Here is a 17,009-nt window from a genome sequence, read left to right as displayed (position 1 = left end):
CCACAAGTGAAACCCTAACTGTTTCTCCCCATCAACTGGTATCAGAGCTTAGTGATCCCTCCCTCTTCCCTCTTCTCCTTGATAGCTGAACGAGCTGCTTGCTTTGCTGCTGTCATACTACAGCTGTGGCAGAGAGCGCTGAGCAGCTTGCATCAGGGTCACAGCATCCAGGCGGACAAGGAGTCAGTCGCAGCCAATCAAGCGAAGGCAGCATAGCGAGCAGGCCAGCAGTGAACCCGATGTGAAGCGAACACAAGCAATACGTAAGCGAAGTCGTCGGCTAGCTACTTGAGTCGGCGACAGCTAGGCGAAGGCACACGAGCGAAGAATCGTTGGGCGGAGCCCGTCTTGTAGCTTGGCACTAGGCGAGCGAAGCGCACAGCAACAATACGAAGCACAAGACTTGAGCGAAGGCGAATACAAGGCGACGCCTGGCCAGTAGCGAAGGGAGCCCGTCGACGTGATTGGCGTCTCTAGTCCACCGACGAAGGGGTCTCCATTCAGAGGCTCGATCACTTGGTACTTCTCCTGAGCGCGGATAGCAACTGGCCTGGCAGCGATCTTCTTGGGCAGAGCTGCTCCAAACCCGAGACCTGTGCCAAAGAAAGCGTTGTTGAGGGGACGGCTAGCTACCCTGGAGGAGGAGGTGGTCTCACGGCACTGTCTCGAGCTGTGGAAGCCATGGCCGGACCCTTTGAGCGGCTGATTGGGCAGCTTATGGAGGATGATCCCCCCGTAGCAAATCACAAGAGCACTCTTTCTGCACCAACAATCTGCAGCAGCAAGAATTGCCCCCATCTCCTGCAACAGCCTGCAAATTGAAGAAAAATCAGAAATTACAAGGTATTTTCCTCAATTTTTTTTTGGGATTTGCAATTGAGCAAGTACAATCAACAATTGAGCAGATACAGGTGTCAAATTGCTCAATTTTGAGCAAAATTGGCAAAATTGGGTGACATTGGTCACAATCACGATCAATTTGCAGGACATTGGTCACAATCAGGATCAATTTGCAGGAAATTGGATGTCGAAATTTGGGGCTTTTGATGTAATTGTGCAATTAAGCACTCATACATGCTGTATGATGTGAAAAATTGCACATTTGGGCAAAATTGCAGCAAATTGCAAGGGGCTTTTGTGCCGATTTGGTTGATTTGCATGCAGGCGATCGCATTTGATGCTGTGGATAATGTGCTGATGCCTTACAAGCACTCAATGTGCCTGTAAATCAAGGAGCTTTCATGTATTGGATGTATATGTGGCCAGGGGGAAGCATCGTGAACACTCTGGATGCCTTCATGTGCGTCAATGTACCATGTATGATCAGAAATTGATCTCAAATCAAGGGGCTTTTCAAGTTTGTATGCTTGTTGAGCTTGGCAAAGCAGCAGGCAAGACATTTATGCCTTGAATCCTCAAAAATCAGCTTGCAGTCAAGGGGCTTTTGCCCAATTTCTGTTCGGGACTGTTGTATGCAGTGTTCGGGACTGTAAAAGTCTGATTTTCACTCATTTGGACAACCAGGAGAGCATTTATTGCTATTGTACCTGCTGGTACAAATTTGGCACAGCTTTGTGCATGTTTTGGCATGGCTGTACACTGTTTTGAGTGACCAAAAGGTTCAATTTCAGCTGCTGTACTTGCCGGGACAGGTTTGGTACATCATTGGTGAGCACTTGGTACTGCTGTACAGTACTTTGGAAGGGCAAAAGAGCACATTTGAGGTGCTGTCCAAAATCTGCAGCAACCAGATTTTGGTGTTTTCATCACATAAAGTGGGAGAAAAGTTGCATTTGTGCTTCCGCAATGGGAGATAAAGCTTGGGAGAAAAACTGTGAGCACTTTGTGTGCTTTTTGGTGCAGTGTTTACACATTTTGCAGGGAGTCAGGCATTGACAGGTTGCATTTTGCTATGGCAACCACAGGTGAGAGCTCTTCATTGCTTCACATCAAGAAGCTTGAAGGCTCGCATAATTATGATATTTGGCAAACCTAGTGCTACAATGTGTTGCTCCAGAAAAAGCAGCACAAGCCTATCAAAGAAAGGGGTGTGATGCCCGCTTCTCTTACTGCTGAAGAGTGGGAAGATATGGATGAGCTGGCAAGATCTACTATCATGTTGTCTGTGTCAGACTCATTACTTTTCAGCATTCGTGAAGAGAAGACAGCTTGGGGAATGTGGCAGAGATTGCAGGACTTGTATGCCCAACAAAGTGCCTCAAGCAAAGTGTATTGGTTAAAGAAACTCATAGGTCTTCAGATGAAGGAAGTGGCGTCTATGACAGCCCATCTCAATGAGTTTAATGGTATTGTCAGCCAAGTTATAAATCAAAAGTTGGCAATGGACGATGAGTTCAAAGCCACTTTTTTGTTATGCACTTTGCCAGAGAGTTGGGACACATTCAGGACAGCCACTAGCAATTCGCATGCTATGCTGTCATATGCAGATGTTGAGGGTGCTCTTCTTCAAGAAGAGATGAACAGGAAAAACAACTCTGTTGGAAAGTCCAATGCAATGAATGCACGTGGGAGATCCCAACAAAGGAGGAAAAGCCAAGAAAGGGGAAGGAGCAAGTCTCGCTCCAAAAAGGATTTGGAATGCCATTATTGTGGCAAGAAGAGACACATTAAAAAGCAATGCTACAAATGGAAAAATGATCAAAAGGAAAAGGGAAACGGCAAAGACAAAGAGAAAGATGAAGCCAAAGATGTAAAGCCGAAGAGCAAAAGTGGAGTCAAGATTGAAGAAATCAATGTGTCACATGCAGGTGGCAAAAGTGGTGTCACATGCAGGTGGCAGTGAGGATAAGGTCCTATTTACTTCTTCACTTGATGCCCATTCACTTCTTACAGGTGGTCATGGTATGCACTCATGGATCATTGATTCAGGTGCCTCCTTTCATGTCACAGGTTGCAGAGACTTGTTTGTCAGGTATACTGCTGGCAATGAAGGAGTGGTTTATTTGGGTGATAACCATGCATGCAAGATTCTTGGCAGAGGTGATGTAAGGGTTGTATTTTCAGATGGCTCACAGCTTATGCTCCATGATGTCAGGCATGTGCCTGAGATCAAGAAGAATCTACTTTCTACTGGACAGCTTGATGATGCTGATTATGTTACCACATTTGGTAGTGGAAAGTGGAAAATTAGTAAGGGCTCACTGGTTGTTGCCAGAGGCTCTAAGGTGGACACTCCTTACTTTATGCATGCAGGTGTTTGTCACCATGCTAATGTAAATGCAACCGAGCTGCCGGAAATTTCTATGTGGCATAGCCGGTTGGGACACATGAGTGTCAAGGGAATGGAGCAATTGTCTCGTTTGGGTTACTTGCCTTCTCTAAAGTTTTCAAGTTTTCAGTTTTGTGAGCATTGTATATATGGTAGGCAACTACAGTGCCCCCACAAGAAAGCTCTTGGACAGAAAGATGCTCAGTTAGAGCTTGTGCATACAGATGTATGTGAGATGCCTCAGCTTTCTTTGGGAGGGGCAAAATATTTTGTGTCTTTTATAGATGATGCCACACGCAAGGTGTGGGTTTATCCTCTTCGTTTGAAGAGTGATACATTCTCCGTGTTTCAGAAGTTTGTTGCTCATGTTGAGAATCAAACTGGCAAAACACTGAAGGCTTTGCGTTCCGACAATGGTGGAGAGTATATGTCCAAACAGTTTCAGGACTTTTGTGATGCTAAAGGCATCAAGAGGGAGCTCTCTACTCCTTATGATCCTCCACAAAACGGGACAGCATAGAGGATGAACAGGACCATTCAGGAGAAGGTCCGTTCTATGTTGTCACATGCTGCATTACCTCATGGTTTTTGGGCTGAAGCTGTTATGACAGCCGTTCACCTTATAAACAGGTCACCTAACACGAGGCTTGGTGGGAAAGTGCCAGAAGAAGTATGGACAAGGAAGCCTCCGTCACACAAGCACTTGAGAGTGTTTGGTTGCGTTGCGTACGTGCACATACGCAAGGAAATGCGCACCAAACTTGATCCTAAGTCTCACAAATGCATATTCCTAGGATATGGTGACAGAGGTGAAATGGGGTATAGACTTTGGGATCCCATGAATAGAAAGATCATACGCAGCAATGATGTCATTTTTGATGAAACATGCATGTATAAGGAGCCTGCAAGGCAACAGGAGCCTGGCAGAGTCATCTTTGATGATGATGGACATCATGGACAACAACCAAGGGCTGTAAATCAGCCATTACAGCAGGAAAACCAGTCCTTAAATGGTGCTGAAAATGGTCCAAATGGACAGCCAGAGATGGCAGAAGATATCCCTATGGATATACCACAGTTGGAGGAAATACCGGGCATGATATTTCAGCCTTATGCCATGGAACAGGAGCCACCAATGAATGATATGCAGGCTGGACAGCAACCTGCAAATGATGGTCATTGGGTACGGAGGTCCACTAGACCCTCCAGAGCCCCTGACAGGTTTGTTCCAGGGGTTGACTACTTGATGCTCACTGACTGTGGGGAGCCCTCATGTTATAAGGAGGCTTTACAGAGGGCAGACAAAGCTCTATGGGAGCGTGCCATGAAGTCAGAGATGGATTCTCTGCATAAAAATGAAACATGGAAGTTGGTGCATTTGCCTGCAGGCAAGAAGGTTTTGCCATGCAAGTGGGTATACAGGCTCAAAGTTGCACCAGATGCAAAGCCGATGCAAAGCCAAGATACAAAGCCAGGTTAGTGGCTAAGGGCTTCAAGCAAGAATATGGTGTGGACTTTGATGAGATCTTCTCTCCAGTGGTCAAAATGACCACACTTAGAGCTGTGTTGGCTTTGGTTGCGCATGATGATCTGGACTTGATTCAAATGGATGTGAAGACTGCTTTTCTTCACGGTGATCTCCATGAGGAGATATATATGCAGCAGCCAGAGGGTTATGCAGTGAGTGGAAAGGAGAAGCTTGTATGCAAGCTGAAAAAGAGTTTTTATGGACTCAAACAGGCACCAAGAGAATGGTATCATAAATTTGATACATTCATGAAATCTCAGAAATTCAGGAGAAGTGACATAGATCACTGCTTGTACACCAAGAAAGCTTTGGATGGCAGTCTCTTGATCCTCATCTTGTATGTTGATGATATGTTGATTGCCGGGAAATCTCGTAGAGAGATGGATGCCTTGAAGAAGAGGCTGCATGAAACCTTTGATATGAAGGATTTGGGTGATGCAAATCACATCTTGGGTATGCGGATACTTAGGGACAGAAATCAACATGTGTTGTATTTGTCTCAGAAGGAATACATTGGCAAAGTCTTGCAGAGGTTCAATATGGACGGGGGAAAGAAGACTAGTACTCCTTTGCCTCCATATGTGAAACTCAGTGCTATGGACAGCCCACAGTCAGATAGAGATAGGGCTGATATGGCCAAGATTCCGTATGCTTCAGCTTGTGGCAGTCTCATGTATGCCATGGTTGCTACTAGGCCGGACATTGCATTTGCAGTGGGAGTGGTTTCTAGATACATGGCCAACCCTGGCAAGAAGCATTGGGAAGCAGTGAAAGGTGTCATGAGATACCTGAAGGGCACACAGGATATGTGCATTTGTTTTGGCAAACAGGATGCATTAGTGCATTGTTACACGGATTCGGATTATGCCGGTCATCCAGATAACCGGAAGTCTACTACCGGTTATGTGTTTACATTCACAGGAGGTGCTGTGTCATGGATATCCAGGATGCAGAAGTGCACAGCCTTATCTACTACAGAGGCCGAGTATATTGCAGCCACAGAGGCTTGCAAGGAGGCATTATGGCTATCTCGGTTAGTGGTTGATTTGGGCTATACAGGGGATATTCCATTGTTGCATTGCGACAGTCAGAGTGCCATTCAGTTGGCAAAGAACCCTGTCTTTCATGCAAAGACGAAGCATGTGGATGTGAAGTATCACTTCATCAGAGAGGTGATAGAGAACAAGCAAATTCAGCTTGTTAAGATTCATACGGATGATAACCCGGCTGATCTGTTGACAAAGAGTTTGCCTCCGGAGCGGTTTGCTCATTGCAGACACTTGATGGGCATTGGATGAGGCCAGTTTCAGCCTTGATATGGCCTTGTATATTATCATGTACATGCTGATTTTTTTTTCTTTTACTTAAGGGCACTTTGCCTTTAAGTGGGAGGTTGTTGGGGTAAAGGCGTTATGCCCACCCTTATAGTGTGTACAAGCCCATAAGTTATAGTACATAGTACACTTAGTACTTTTAATGTACTAAGTGCACTATGTGTACTAGTGCAATATACATGTGTGATAGGGGAGTCACACACTCATGCCTCATGAGTTGACTTATCCCCACAACTCTCTCTCTCTCTCTCTCTCTCCCTTGTTCTTCTCTGTGTGTGTCTCCCACAAGTGAAACCCTAACTGTTTCTCCCCATCAATACAAGTTGAGGTCTAATTTCAAGAAGCCAAGAGACCATTTGCCTGTTTGCATAGCCGTGACAGCAGATATTGGCCGTAGAGCAGTGAAAACAGGTCGTACAACCACTCGATCAGGTTGAATCGGTATTGGACAGCTTCTAGAGATGGCAGGCAGTTCCGCATGAACTCCATACAGGCCATAATAACAAGCAGTTAGCTTATATGGTGATACAGCAGTGATGATGGAGCCGGTAGAGTTCATTGGGAGGCTCGCCTAGTCCAGTAAAGGATTGGAGAGGGCGGTAGCTGAGGTACTTTACCCTGGAGAGAATCTCCTGCCAAGTGTTTGAGCATACGACCAAGTGCCACACTTACTGAAAATAGTCATGGGCACCCCACATAGGCCATAGAAGAGGGTGCCTCCCACTATGGGTGTAGTGGGAGCCCAGCCTTACACATGCTGCAGTGCCCACATTCAAGACATTCACACTCACTTATTAATGAGTGTGAACACTTTAGGTTCAAAATTTGTCTAAGCCCCAAAACACGGCTTTTGGGTTGAATTCTGGCACCTCTTTATAAGAGCCCTCCAAAGTGCCTAACACTAGTCAATGACAAGGCTACTCACACGGTCTTATAGTCAATAATTCCAGGTGTTCCCAGTGCTACAAGACTCACCCACGACAGCAATGGCAGCACGCAAAAACAAGGCATACCTCTAGCAAATCATCTAACCAGCACAAGCATACATGAGCTATGCAGATGCATATGTAATTTGGAAATCTACGGTCAACAGATCTTGAACATGAGCTCATGGTCGGTCTCAGAAGACATTGGTCAGATGCCAAGGTGTCAAGATTAGCAGCCAAGGCAGCCAAAATCAGCCAACAAGCCAAGGCATTCAAAATCATCATCGTAAATATAGCATGTTCTGAATATACAGTAGATTAGGGTTACAACTCTCTTCTCTATTGTGTCTTGAAATGTTTTGATTAGCATAAATCACTCATGTGCTTAGCATTAATTTATGTTTAAGTCTTCCACTCTCACTCACGTGACAGCTCGTAGCCTCAATGGGAAGATTAATGGTGAGGCTGGTCCGGAAAAACGAGCAAAAAAGCCAACACTTTCACTTCAGGAGTGTTGGAGGTGGATTGTAATGTCACTCCTAAATATCCAGATGAGCACCGAGTCCTTGCATGGGAATAATCTTTTCAACACTTGAAAGCTTCAAGCACCTTGGGCTCTTCAAGTCCACCCATGTTACCCATTAGAGTATGCATGGTAGCATTCCTTTCTTCTAGTTAGCAAGCGCCTGTGTTACCTAAGTTGAAAGCTTCGATCAGAAGATCACAGTGAGGCTGGACATGAAAAATCAGCTCAGCATTTGCTGCAAATGCATTTCGTGGAAGGTCTACATTGAGCAGGGTAGTATTCAAGCTTAGCAGGACCACCAATGTTGCATCTTGAAGAAATTTCTCCACTGTATTACAAACTTGCAGCAGGAGCTGAACAAACGCTTAGCGGATCTCAAAAGCTATATGAAAAGGTAAGTATCTTACATTTCTTAATTAAAGCACAAAGTTGTAGTGTGAGCAAGTTTATGCATAGTTTGTAGTGTAAGCAAATTTATTAATGGTTTGTAGCGTGCATCAGCCCAAGCAACTTGCAGCTTCAAATCCAAATTGCCACTGCTTTTTATTTGCTCATCACCACTTCCATCCTGTTAAGCTTACATCACATATTGCAAGCCACTTCAACACTTTATTGTCCACGCCACACCGCTCGTGGATAGGATACCTTTGCTCCCAGGGACCAGAAGAAATAAACCTGACTGAGCAGGATGAGGATGGGCCATTGAGACATCTATAAGACTGACACTTACAGAAAACCAAAAAACACAATGACACACAGTCTTTCATCAGTAACCAAAAACAAAAAGAACATGAAAACCAACCAAAATCACTACACTTTATCAGGGCGAGCACTACCAGATAATGGTTTGTATAGTCTTAAAAGGCATTGACATCAGCAGCATGATACTGAGACATGGTGTAGATATACCAATAATAAAAAGGTGGGTAAACACACCACTCTATTTCAATTCATTAGCTTCAGAAATCGTCTTGACCATCCTCCCACAAACATCAATAAACCTCCCTTTCCTCTCCCCTCTCCCCTCTCCCTCTCTTTCCCTCCCCGCATCGGCCAGCGACAGCTACTTATCCATCCAGTATCATATATCTGCTCAATTAACTATATTTATCAATGCCATAACTTCACACAAACTTCACAGTAGCACTGTATACAAGTTTATCTGCCACAAGATTATATATCAATGAAACACACAAATTGTTTGCCAATATTGACATGCCAGAGACTGCAGATGCGAGCCTACTTCAAAAGTAGATCATGGATCCCTACGAAATTTCCACACACACAATACACAAAGATCATGGAACTTGCCTTTTGCAACAGCTCCAAGCCATCAACTTGCTTCTTAAAATCTGGACTTAAAAGCCGACGGTGTAAATCCTCTCGAAAATATTTCATAAGGTCAGCCTGCAACATCAAAATGTGTAAGAAGAGGCTGGGAAGCTATATTCTTCCTCACATTCTATGTGCAAGCTCAAAAACAAAAAGTATCAAAACGAAAGCTTCAAAAGCACATCTGCTGGTATTTATTTAAAAAATCATTCTATCTCACAAAAACACACTAACCTCAATCTCCTGAATTTGTTCCAACCTGGGCTCTTCAAATTTCACCTTTCGAGAAAGGGACTTTTCTCGTTCCTCCTGCAGCCAAATGAAAACTGTTACCCATGCATGCACAGAGAACTTGTTTTCAGTATTTGCAAGTACCATAGATGGACGTTTTTGGGGACGAAAAGCACAATCATGTTTGTAGCTGACAGTTACTTAACTGGCTACAAACAATCCCATACTACTATAAAATGATTCATGAGTTTATAGCATCCCTGTTGCAATGCAGATTGAAATGGCAATTGATTACACAGATTACTTTGTTGGAGTCCTTCAAATTAAAGAGGGCTTGTCCTTGGACAGCTGCATCTTGAGCAGCTACTGCCGCAGCTTGTTTTGAAACCTTGATAACATTCCCTTTCTGAAAATAGGGGGAAAACATTTAAAAGGTCAAATCCAAAATTGAAATAAAAGCATACGTAAAATCAAGTATTAAATGTGCAAATCGTACTATAGCAGTAGCTCGAGAACTTCCATGTCCGGATCTAGAGGGTGGGCGCTCTCCAGAACCATTCGTAACTGATTTTACATTCTTAGTGCCCCCCACCTTCCCAAGTCCAGCTTTGTTTGTGTTTACTGAATCCACAAAATCTGTGTAGACACATTGTTACAATCCAAAATACAAATGTCTATAAGCTGCAGAACATCCACTAACGATAAAACATACCTGAAGACCGTTGACGATCCAAAATCGGTTGCACTACTGCTAAAGCAGAGCCCTGAAGATCTCTAACAGCCCGGCTTGCCTGCAATCCAAAAAACTAAATACATTTAAAGAACTAAACCTTTCTTTCCAGATTCATCAAGGATTTGAAAACCTTCCAAGCAAACCTGGTCTGGCCCACAAGCCTTGATAAGATCCATCAAGCAGACTTCAGCTGCTTTTCGAATCTCTGAAGACTTGTCCTGCAGAAAATCATTCCATCCAAGATGATGACTATTTTACTGATTATTTCAAACTCCAAGAAAGAGAATTCAAGCTAAGTGTTTGTACCTGCAGCGACAAGGCCAGAGGCTTTATGAGTTGTACTAATTCCGCTTGATCATTAACTTTCACCATTTGCCTTGTCAACCATTCTATGAGTTCTTTGCGGCCATCAGCACAGATCTTTGCATCTACCAAAGCTGGAATAACATAAGGTATCTGCAGAAAAACCACCCGGTAAAAGAGAGGCTCTCCGGTGTAACATCAGCTTATCAGTCAGTATTTACCATTTTCTCAAGATGTAGAACAATAATCCATGCATCTAATGTCTTAATGACTGTTTCTCGCATCAGCTTTTTGTTATCACCCATACATTTCAAGATATCTGCAAGAATACCCTGTGTTGGAACATTGCCGCAACAAGTATTAGTACCAATGAGTGCACATACACAAGCGTCACCTAACTTTCAGACACTTCCAAAATTATTACCAGATAACATACATAGTGATTGTAATGCTCATGACTAATGTCAGGCCCTCTTTAGCTCCTTACCTTGCAGCTCTTGTCAACTGCAGGACCAATTGCAGAAGCTAAATTGCCCAGAGTAGTCAAAGTCATCATCACTAAATTCTTGTTTGAATCACAAAGGCGCGCTTTCAGACTACCAAACATTTCACCTGTGCATTGCTAAACAGTTAAATTAAACCAGATAAAAGATCATGTAATACAGATGAATTAACTGCTTGCTAAGACATACTTTCATGCTTAAAAGATGAAAGGATCCTCTTCATCATAAACCGATTCCGGTACATAACTTGTCACGGCCATGTTGCTGGACTCTAGACCTAAAACTGAAAGTAACATTGCAAAGCAATACCTGTCCCTGTCAACTGTATTCTTTTATTTGCTTCATCAATAATTTTGTTGACACTCTCTATCGATTCCTGACGAATCTGAACAAGGAAAGATGATACCATCAATGCTTTGGAGCAATTGTTGTGCACTGTTTTATAACATGAAAGTCCTTTTTTTTTAAAAAAAACTGTCCCCCAGCTGATCACTTCTAGTATGAAAGATAGACAATCAAGAAACAAAGACCCACCCCTACCCACAGGACACAAAGTTATTGTTTGAACCACCACCCACCTTCCAATCTGGACTGCTAAGATTTTTTATCAAAGTTGGTGTCAACTTTGAGCTGATATCCTCTCGGGGTAAGCCATCACTTCCCACCCCTCCAGCACTTTCATCTATGTCAGCAGCCCGAATTGTCCTTTTTGGAGCCATGATAGTTCCCTGTTTTGAACAAAAATCTCTTTGGCCTCAGTCCAGTACTTCAGCCTTCAATCAAGCACTCGAATAACGCAATTGTGTTGTTTAAGAATTAAGTGAATGTGGACAAGTGTTTTGTGTTTTACTCATTGCTTGATTATACATGCAAGTGCCTTGTGTTTTCCCCCTTAACCTCACTGAGAGAAAGTGAGAAAGAAGCAAAACACTACCACTTTTTTCCACGTGCACCCGACCGTATGCGTGTGACTTAGGGTGGTGGGTTTCTGTTTGTCTTACCTCATAGGGATTTTTCTCATACTCAGCATCCAATGCACTTTGGAGCGCCGGCTTCACATCACACACAAATGCCTTTATATCTGTGCCAAAAAGCTAATCATTTGAATCAAAAAAAAAAGTAAAAAATTTGAGAGGCACTGCCGAAAAAGTAAAATAAAGATGGTACCTGGACCCACAAATTTATGAAGCAACCCAAGAAGTTTTATTGCCGCAGTTCTGGTTGCAGCAACACTAGACTGCAATCCAACGTCTTTGGCAAAATCGATGACATCCTACCCCCCCCCCAAAAAAAAAAAATAAAAATAAAAAAAATCAGTGCATGTCTGATCAACCAATCAGAGGTGAAAATTTAGTACCCAATCAACTAGCAATGTGATAGCATATTTGAAGCATAATGCATATCAAACTCCTTTGCTTATACAAAGCAATACACAACTTTCATTAACACGCCTGTTGATTTGTGTGCATGTATAAGCACACACACCGGTACATGCACGTACACAACCTTCACAGTTCGCATGTATGCACACACACAGGTACACAACCTTCACAGTTCGCATGTGTTCAGACTGAAAATGTGAACTTTGTGACTACCTCATCAAAAAGACACACATTGTGATTTAAACTTCAATTAAAAGGGCTGATGCCCAAACCTTCCCAATAAAATCATACTTCACCTTCAACTTCAAGTGGCAAATGCCAAAACCTTCCCCAAAAATTCATACTTCACCTTCAACTTCAGGTGGCTAATGCCAAAATCATCCACTGCTGTCACCATCCAGAGAAGGCCTTCACTCAAAACTTTAGGGTTTTTGTGCTCCTTCATAATTTTGAACAGCTACAAACATTGTATAACAAATTCCAGTTAGTGAAACTATATATAAAACGGTCAAAGTAAAATCCTCAGGTCAGGGGAATACGGTTACCCTATCAAAGATGAATCCTGGACCAACGGCTTCACAGAAGGCAGTTAGACATTTGATTGCCTGAGCTCGTGTTTTTATATCAGACACTCTTTCAACCACACCTGCTCACATTAAACAAGCAGCAGCCATGTTAAACAACAAGAGAACTCAAAATATTGAGGCAGGAACTGTGTAATCCAGCATGCACCCACTTACCAACTATGCATAGCACAACACATCGCTTTGAAAAAGATGAGGAGCGCTCGGCTAAATCAGAAACAACTTCAATTACTTTTTGTTGTACCTAGAAGTACGCATCAGACAGTCAAGTTAAAGAAAGATGAGGAGCGCTCGGCTAAATCAGAAACAACTTCAATTACTTTTTGTTGTACCTAGAAGTATGCATCAGACAGTCAAGTTAAAGGAATTAAAGACGTGTTTTGGTGGATTCAAACACATCATACAGGCAATCATTGATGGTTACAGGACTCTCATACTTTTCAGGTCTTACCTGCACATTCTTCTCAGCCCATCCAGGCAACACAGAGAACAGACGAACAAGAATTTCTGTATGTTTATCAATTTCTCCTAAAGCCCCTACGATCTCCTTTACACAAACCATTGCTGCAAAAGGCCATAAGAAACCACTCAGTTATATACCTTCATACGATTGGAATATATCCAAGATTACCAAAAACTGAAAGCTCTTTGACAAAGACACGATAGCAAAAGACTTTTAACAAACTAAAACAGCACAAATACTACACCAGAAAACCCAGTAGCACATGCATCAGGCCTCAAGCCCTCAAATACAGGCATCATAACTAGACAATGTTCATGGTAAAACAGTTGAGTTAGGAGGACACCTATGAATGGATAATGACTGCCCAGTGGCAAAAGGCCTACGAAAATGAGCAGACTGGGAACCGAAGAGCAATGGAAGGGAAGTGTTGGTGGACACTGTGAGCATTGGACACTTATCTGGATACTTCTGTTCACTTGTGTTGGGATAAAACCACAAGTGAATCAGTATGAAGCAGGTTTGATTCTTTATCATCCTCCCCTCCATCCCAGCAGCAGAAGTATGCAGCCCTTCGGCACCCAAATTCAGCCAATACTAGCAGCAAATCAGATTGACCTTCAGGAAGCCGAAATTTCAGCAAAATGCAAGCGCTCGAATTGACAGATACAGGTGCGGCAAGTTGCTCATATTCCCCATCTGTCTATGCACAAAGAGCATGGCCAGGTATTGCACTTCTTAGCCAAGTCTGCTTGTAGTTCTTCACTATCATATTAATAACACAAAGTCTCCACGCCTTGGACCAAGTGCCCGTGTCAAGTATGAGTGAGTGTTCCATTGCATGCAGTCTAATCAATCAGTACCTATATTGATGGTGTTAAATTAATCGCTTCTGCATGACTCTTTGACAACTTGGAAAAACTACAAGGAATCAAGTGAGGGGAAAAAAGGAGGAAGGGAAGGTTGAAAACGGCTGTGAACTTTGCGTTCAACTATTGTAACTCGAGAAAAATAATAATAAACATGAAAACTAGAGTGCAACAAAGGATGACAAAAGTGTTGGAAGGTCATGCCATCTACATACCACCTTCACAGTGCCAGGGATAATGAGATCATACATAAATAATAGAAGACTAGGGCCATTATCATCCCTCCTCCACCAATTTTCACGGCTTGGAAGGGATTAGAATGATGGAGGTTAAGCGCGCAGTGGCATGAACACTATTGGGATGGGTGACCTCCCGGGAAGTAGCCCCCAATTTCCAACATGGTATCAGATCCAGGGAGGGCACGTTAAGATGTTAGCGAAGTTCGTCAACTTGCCAATTCCTCTCAGTCGAGCTGAATGAAGGCCGAATGCGTATACGACTAAGAACTTAAGAAGGCTACGTCATGCTGGTATGCCTGGGGTAATTACTAGCAAGCGAGCATATGCTAGAATATGCCTGGTGACATCTCTGTGAGAGCAGGCAGACCTCTGAGCCAAGTGTCGTCAAAGCCTTTGGGTACCCTACATCTTGGCCATCAAGGGAGGGTGTTGGAAGGTCATGGCCTGGCCGCCTACATACCACCTACGTAGTGCCATGGATAATGAGATCATACATAAATAATAGAAGACTAGGGCCATTATCATCCCTCCACCAATTTTCATGACTTGGAAAAAATTAGAGTGGTGCACACTGGCGTAAACACTACTGGGATAGGTGACCTGCTGCGAAGTGGCCCCCAATGGGAGGGCATCTTGGGATGTTGTTAGCGAAGCTAGTCGACTTGCCAATTCCTCTCGAGTCTCAATGGAGCTGAATGAAGGCCGAATGCACATACGACTAAGAAGGCTTTGCTGGTATGCCCATAGTAATCACTAGTAGGCGGGCATATGCTGGAAGAGCCGGGTGACATCTCTGTGAGAGCAAGCAAACCTCTGAGCCAAGTGTGAACACGGCCTCTGGTTACCCTATGTCTCGGCCATCGAGGGAGGGTGTTGGAAGGTCATGCCTTGGCCGTCTATATACCACCTACATAGTGCCAAGGATAATGAGATCATACATAAATAATAGAAGACTAGGGCCATTATCATCCCTCCTCCACCAATTTTCGTGGCTTGGATAGGGTTAGAGTGGTGGAGGTTAAGCGCGCACTCCCGTGAACACTTATGGGTGACCTCCCGGGAAGTGGCCCCCAATTTCCAACACAAAGAAAGGTCACTCTTATACAAAACAAGCACATCCCATGGACATATCAACCACGTTAGTAACAGAAACACCATAAAACCAAACAGCATAGGGCTAAATGGTACTAGAACCGAAAGATTGTTCAAGCAAATATTCAAGCTCAACACCATGTAATCATTGAACTATTAATAAGCAACAAAACCTGCACATACACTCAAAAAAGAAAACACCGCTGACCTTCAAGACGCTCCTTCCACACAGAACTCTTAAGATTAGTAATCACATCAACCTGAACAAGGCCTCCCACCTTTGCCTCAATCTCTTCCAGGCTCATTTCTGCAGGCTGCAATTACAATAGAAGTACAAGGATTTTGTAGAGAACAACATAGCAAGTGAGTACAAATATGCAGATAGCTACTAGCATCAAGTTTATGAGCCTAACCAAAAATTCCAAAACTTGCTTTTAAGAATCCAACTGTACAATCACCTCTATCTCTTCAGCAGCATCGCTAGTGGAACTCTTCCCATGAGATCCTCCTCCTTCCCCCTTTTTAGAAGTTCCAAATTTCTTGCTTGGTTGCTGCATGATAACACAACAAACACCTGACAAAATTCACCAGCATCTATTGAAAAATAAAACTAGGACATTTTGAAACCATCTTCTTTCCAAGCATAGGAAAGGATACCAATTGTCGATAGTTTCAAGAGACTACCCATTTACAAGAAGTATATGTCATAAACAGTGGACAATTCAATTTCCAATACATTAAACCAACAATAAAAGCCAAAGGGATAAATTACTGCACTTCTACACTTTGGCTAGAGAACAGGCTTCAACAAATCAAATAAGTGGTTGAACTCATGCATATTGAGCATAGCTCGTATCCAAAAGCACAAAACAAAACAGCCGCAATGTATTATGTACTCAAGCTTTCTAAACATACATTCTTATTGTGGTTGAGATGCTTGTGAGAGTTTGCCAAGGACTACTGAATTCTAATACCTCACAAGAGAAGATACTGTGGACCATTTGTGAGCAGCCTAACTCAGTTGCGTAGGTACATGCAGTTACAAGAGACATTAGGTAGGTGGAGGATCAAGCTCTTGCCAAGGCAGCTCAGCCTACTTATATTGTTCTTCCCATTACTGATATGGATGGCATCACACCAAAGTCCTCTACGAGTTTATGGATAGAATTGGTGAGGCGATGAATTGCCTTGTCTAATGAGAGATACGCATGTCAACATTGAAAGATGTTGATTTCTTATGTCTAGATTATCAAATCTCGTGTATTTTGGCTTTTTTCCATGTCATGTGCATCACACATGTGACTGCCACATGTGTGATGCATTTGCTTATGTCTAGATTATCAAATCTTGAATGTATTTTGACTTTTTTCATGTCATGTACATCACACATGTGAGTGCCACATGGACACAGATCTCAACATCAACTGCTTCTTGGGCAAAAGAATCCGGAATCTCCCCTAAGCAAAGGGCTAAGGTTCCACTCTCCACAAGCCAAGCCAGCCATCCAGCCTTGTTGGCGTCCATACCACCAAAACATGTCCCAAGCAACCCTCAACAAGACCGCCTATGAACCGCCATGTCCATGGCAAGAGTAAGACTACTATGTTCCAAGCACAGACCAGCTATCAAGTACTATAGTATAACACATAAATCACTTGTATAGTGACTATTGTCGCAATAAATAACCATCCAATCATAAATAGGATGGATTATTAATAATAATTAGATCTATAAACTG

General features: G+C 43.1%; 1 protein-coding gene across 4 annotated transcripts in view; it reads right to left on the bottom strand.

Moving 5' to 3' along the window:
• The window catches only part of MOR1 (ARM repeat superfamily protein), a 73,384-nt gene that overhangs the window by 16,003 nt on the left and 40,372 nt on the right, over positions 1-17,009 (bottom strand). For all 4 annotated transcript variants that reach the window (XM_086824912.1, XM_086824914.1, XM_086824911.1 and 1 more), the window contains exons 17-35: positions 15,730-15,822; positions 15,480-15,585; positions 13,063-13,175; positions 12,768-12,855; positions 12,573-12,673; positions 12,377-12,484; positions 11,813-11,918; positions 11,647-11,726; positions 11,224-11,373; positions 10,955-11,030; positions 10,630-10,754; positions 10,364-10,474; positions 10,146-10,295; positions 9,983-10,057; positions 9,819-9,897; positions 9,603-9,742; positions 9,411-9,512; positions 9,110-9,184; positions 8,855-8,950 (exon numbers count right to left, since the gene is read on the bottom strand). In XM_086824912.1, coding sequence (XP_086681038.1) covers positions 8,855-8,950; positions 9,110-9,184; positions 9,411-9,512; positions 9,603-9,742; positions 9,819-9,897; positions 9,983-10,057; positions 10,146-10,295; positions 10,364-10,474; positions 10,630-10,754; positions 10,955-11,030; positions 11,224-11,373; positions 11,647-11,726; positions 11,813-11,918; positions 12,377-12,484; positions 12,573-12,673; positions 12,768-12,855; positions 13,063-13,175; positions 15,480-15,585; positions 15,730-15,822 — 1,974 coding nt within the window. The remainder of the gene's footprint in view (positions 1-8,854; positions 8,951-9,109; positions 9,185-9,410; positions 9,513-9,602; positions 9,743-9,818; positions 9,898-9,982; positions 10,058-10,145; positions 10,296-10,363; positions 10,475-10,629; positions 10,755-10,954; positions 11,031-11,223; positions 11,374-11,646; positions 11,727-11,812; positions 11,919-12,376; positions 12,485-12,572; positions 12,674-12,767; positions 12,856-13,062; positions 13,176-15,479; positions 15,586-15,729; positions 15,823-17,009) is intronic.

Source organism: Cibotium barometz, chromosome 31, assembly GCF_041138505.1.
Source record: "Cibotium barometz isolate CiBa-2024 chromosome 31, ASM4113850v1, whole genome shotgun sequence".
Taxonomy (NCBI): Eukaryota; Viridiplantae; Streptophyta; class Polypodiopsida; order Cyatheales; family Cibotiaceae; genus Cibotium; species Cibotium barometz.
The sequence above is the reverse complement of the archived record's forward strand: the minus strand, read 5'-3'. Positions and strand labels throughout refer to the sequence as shown.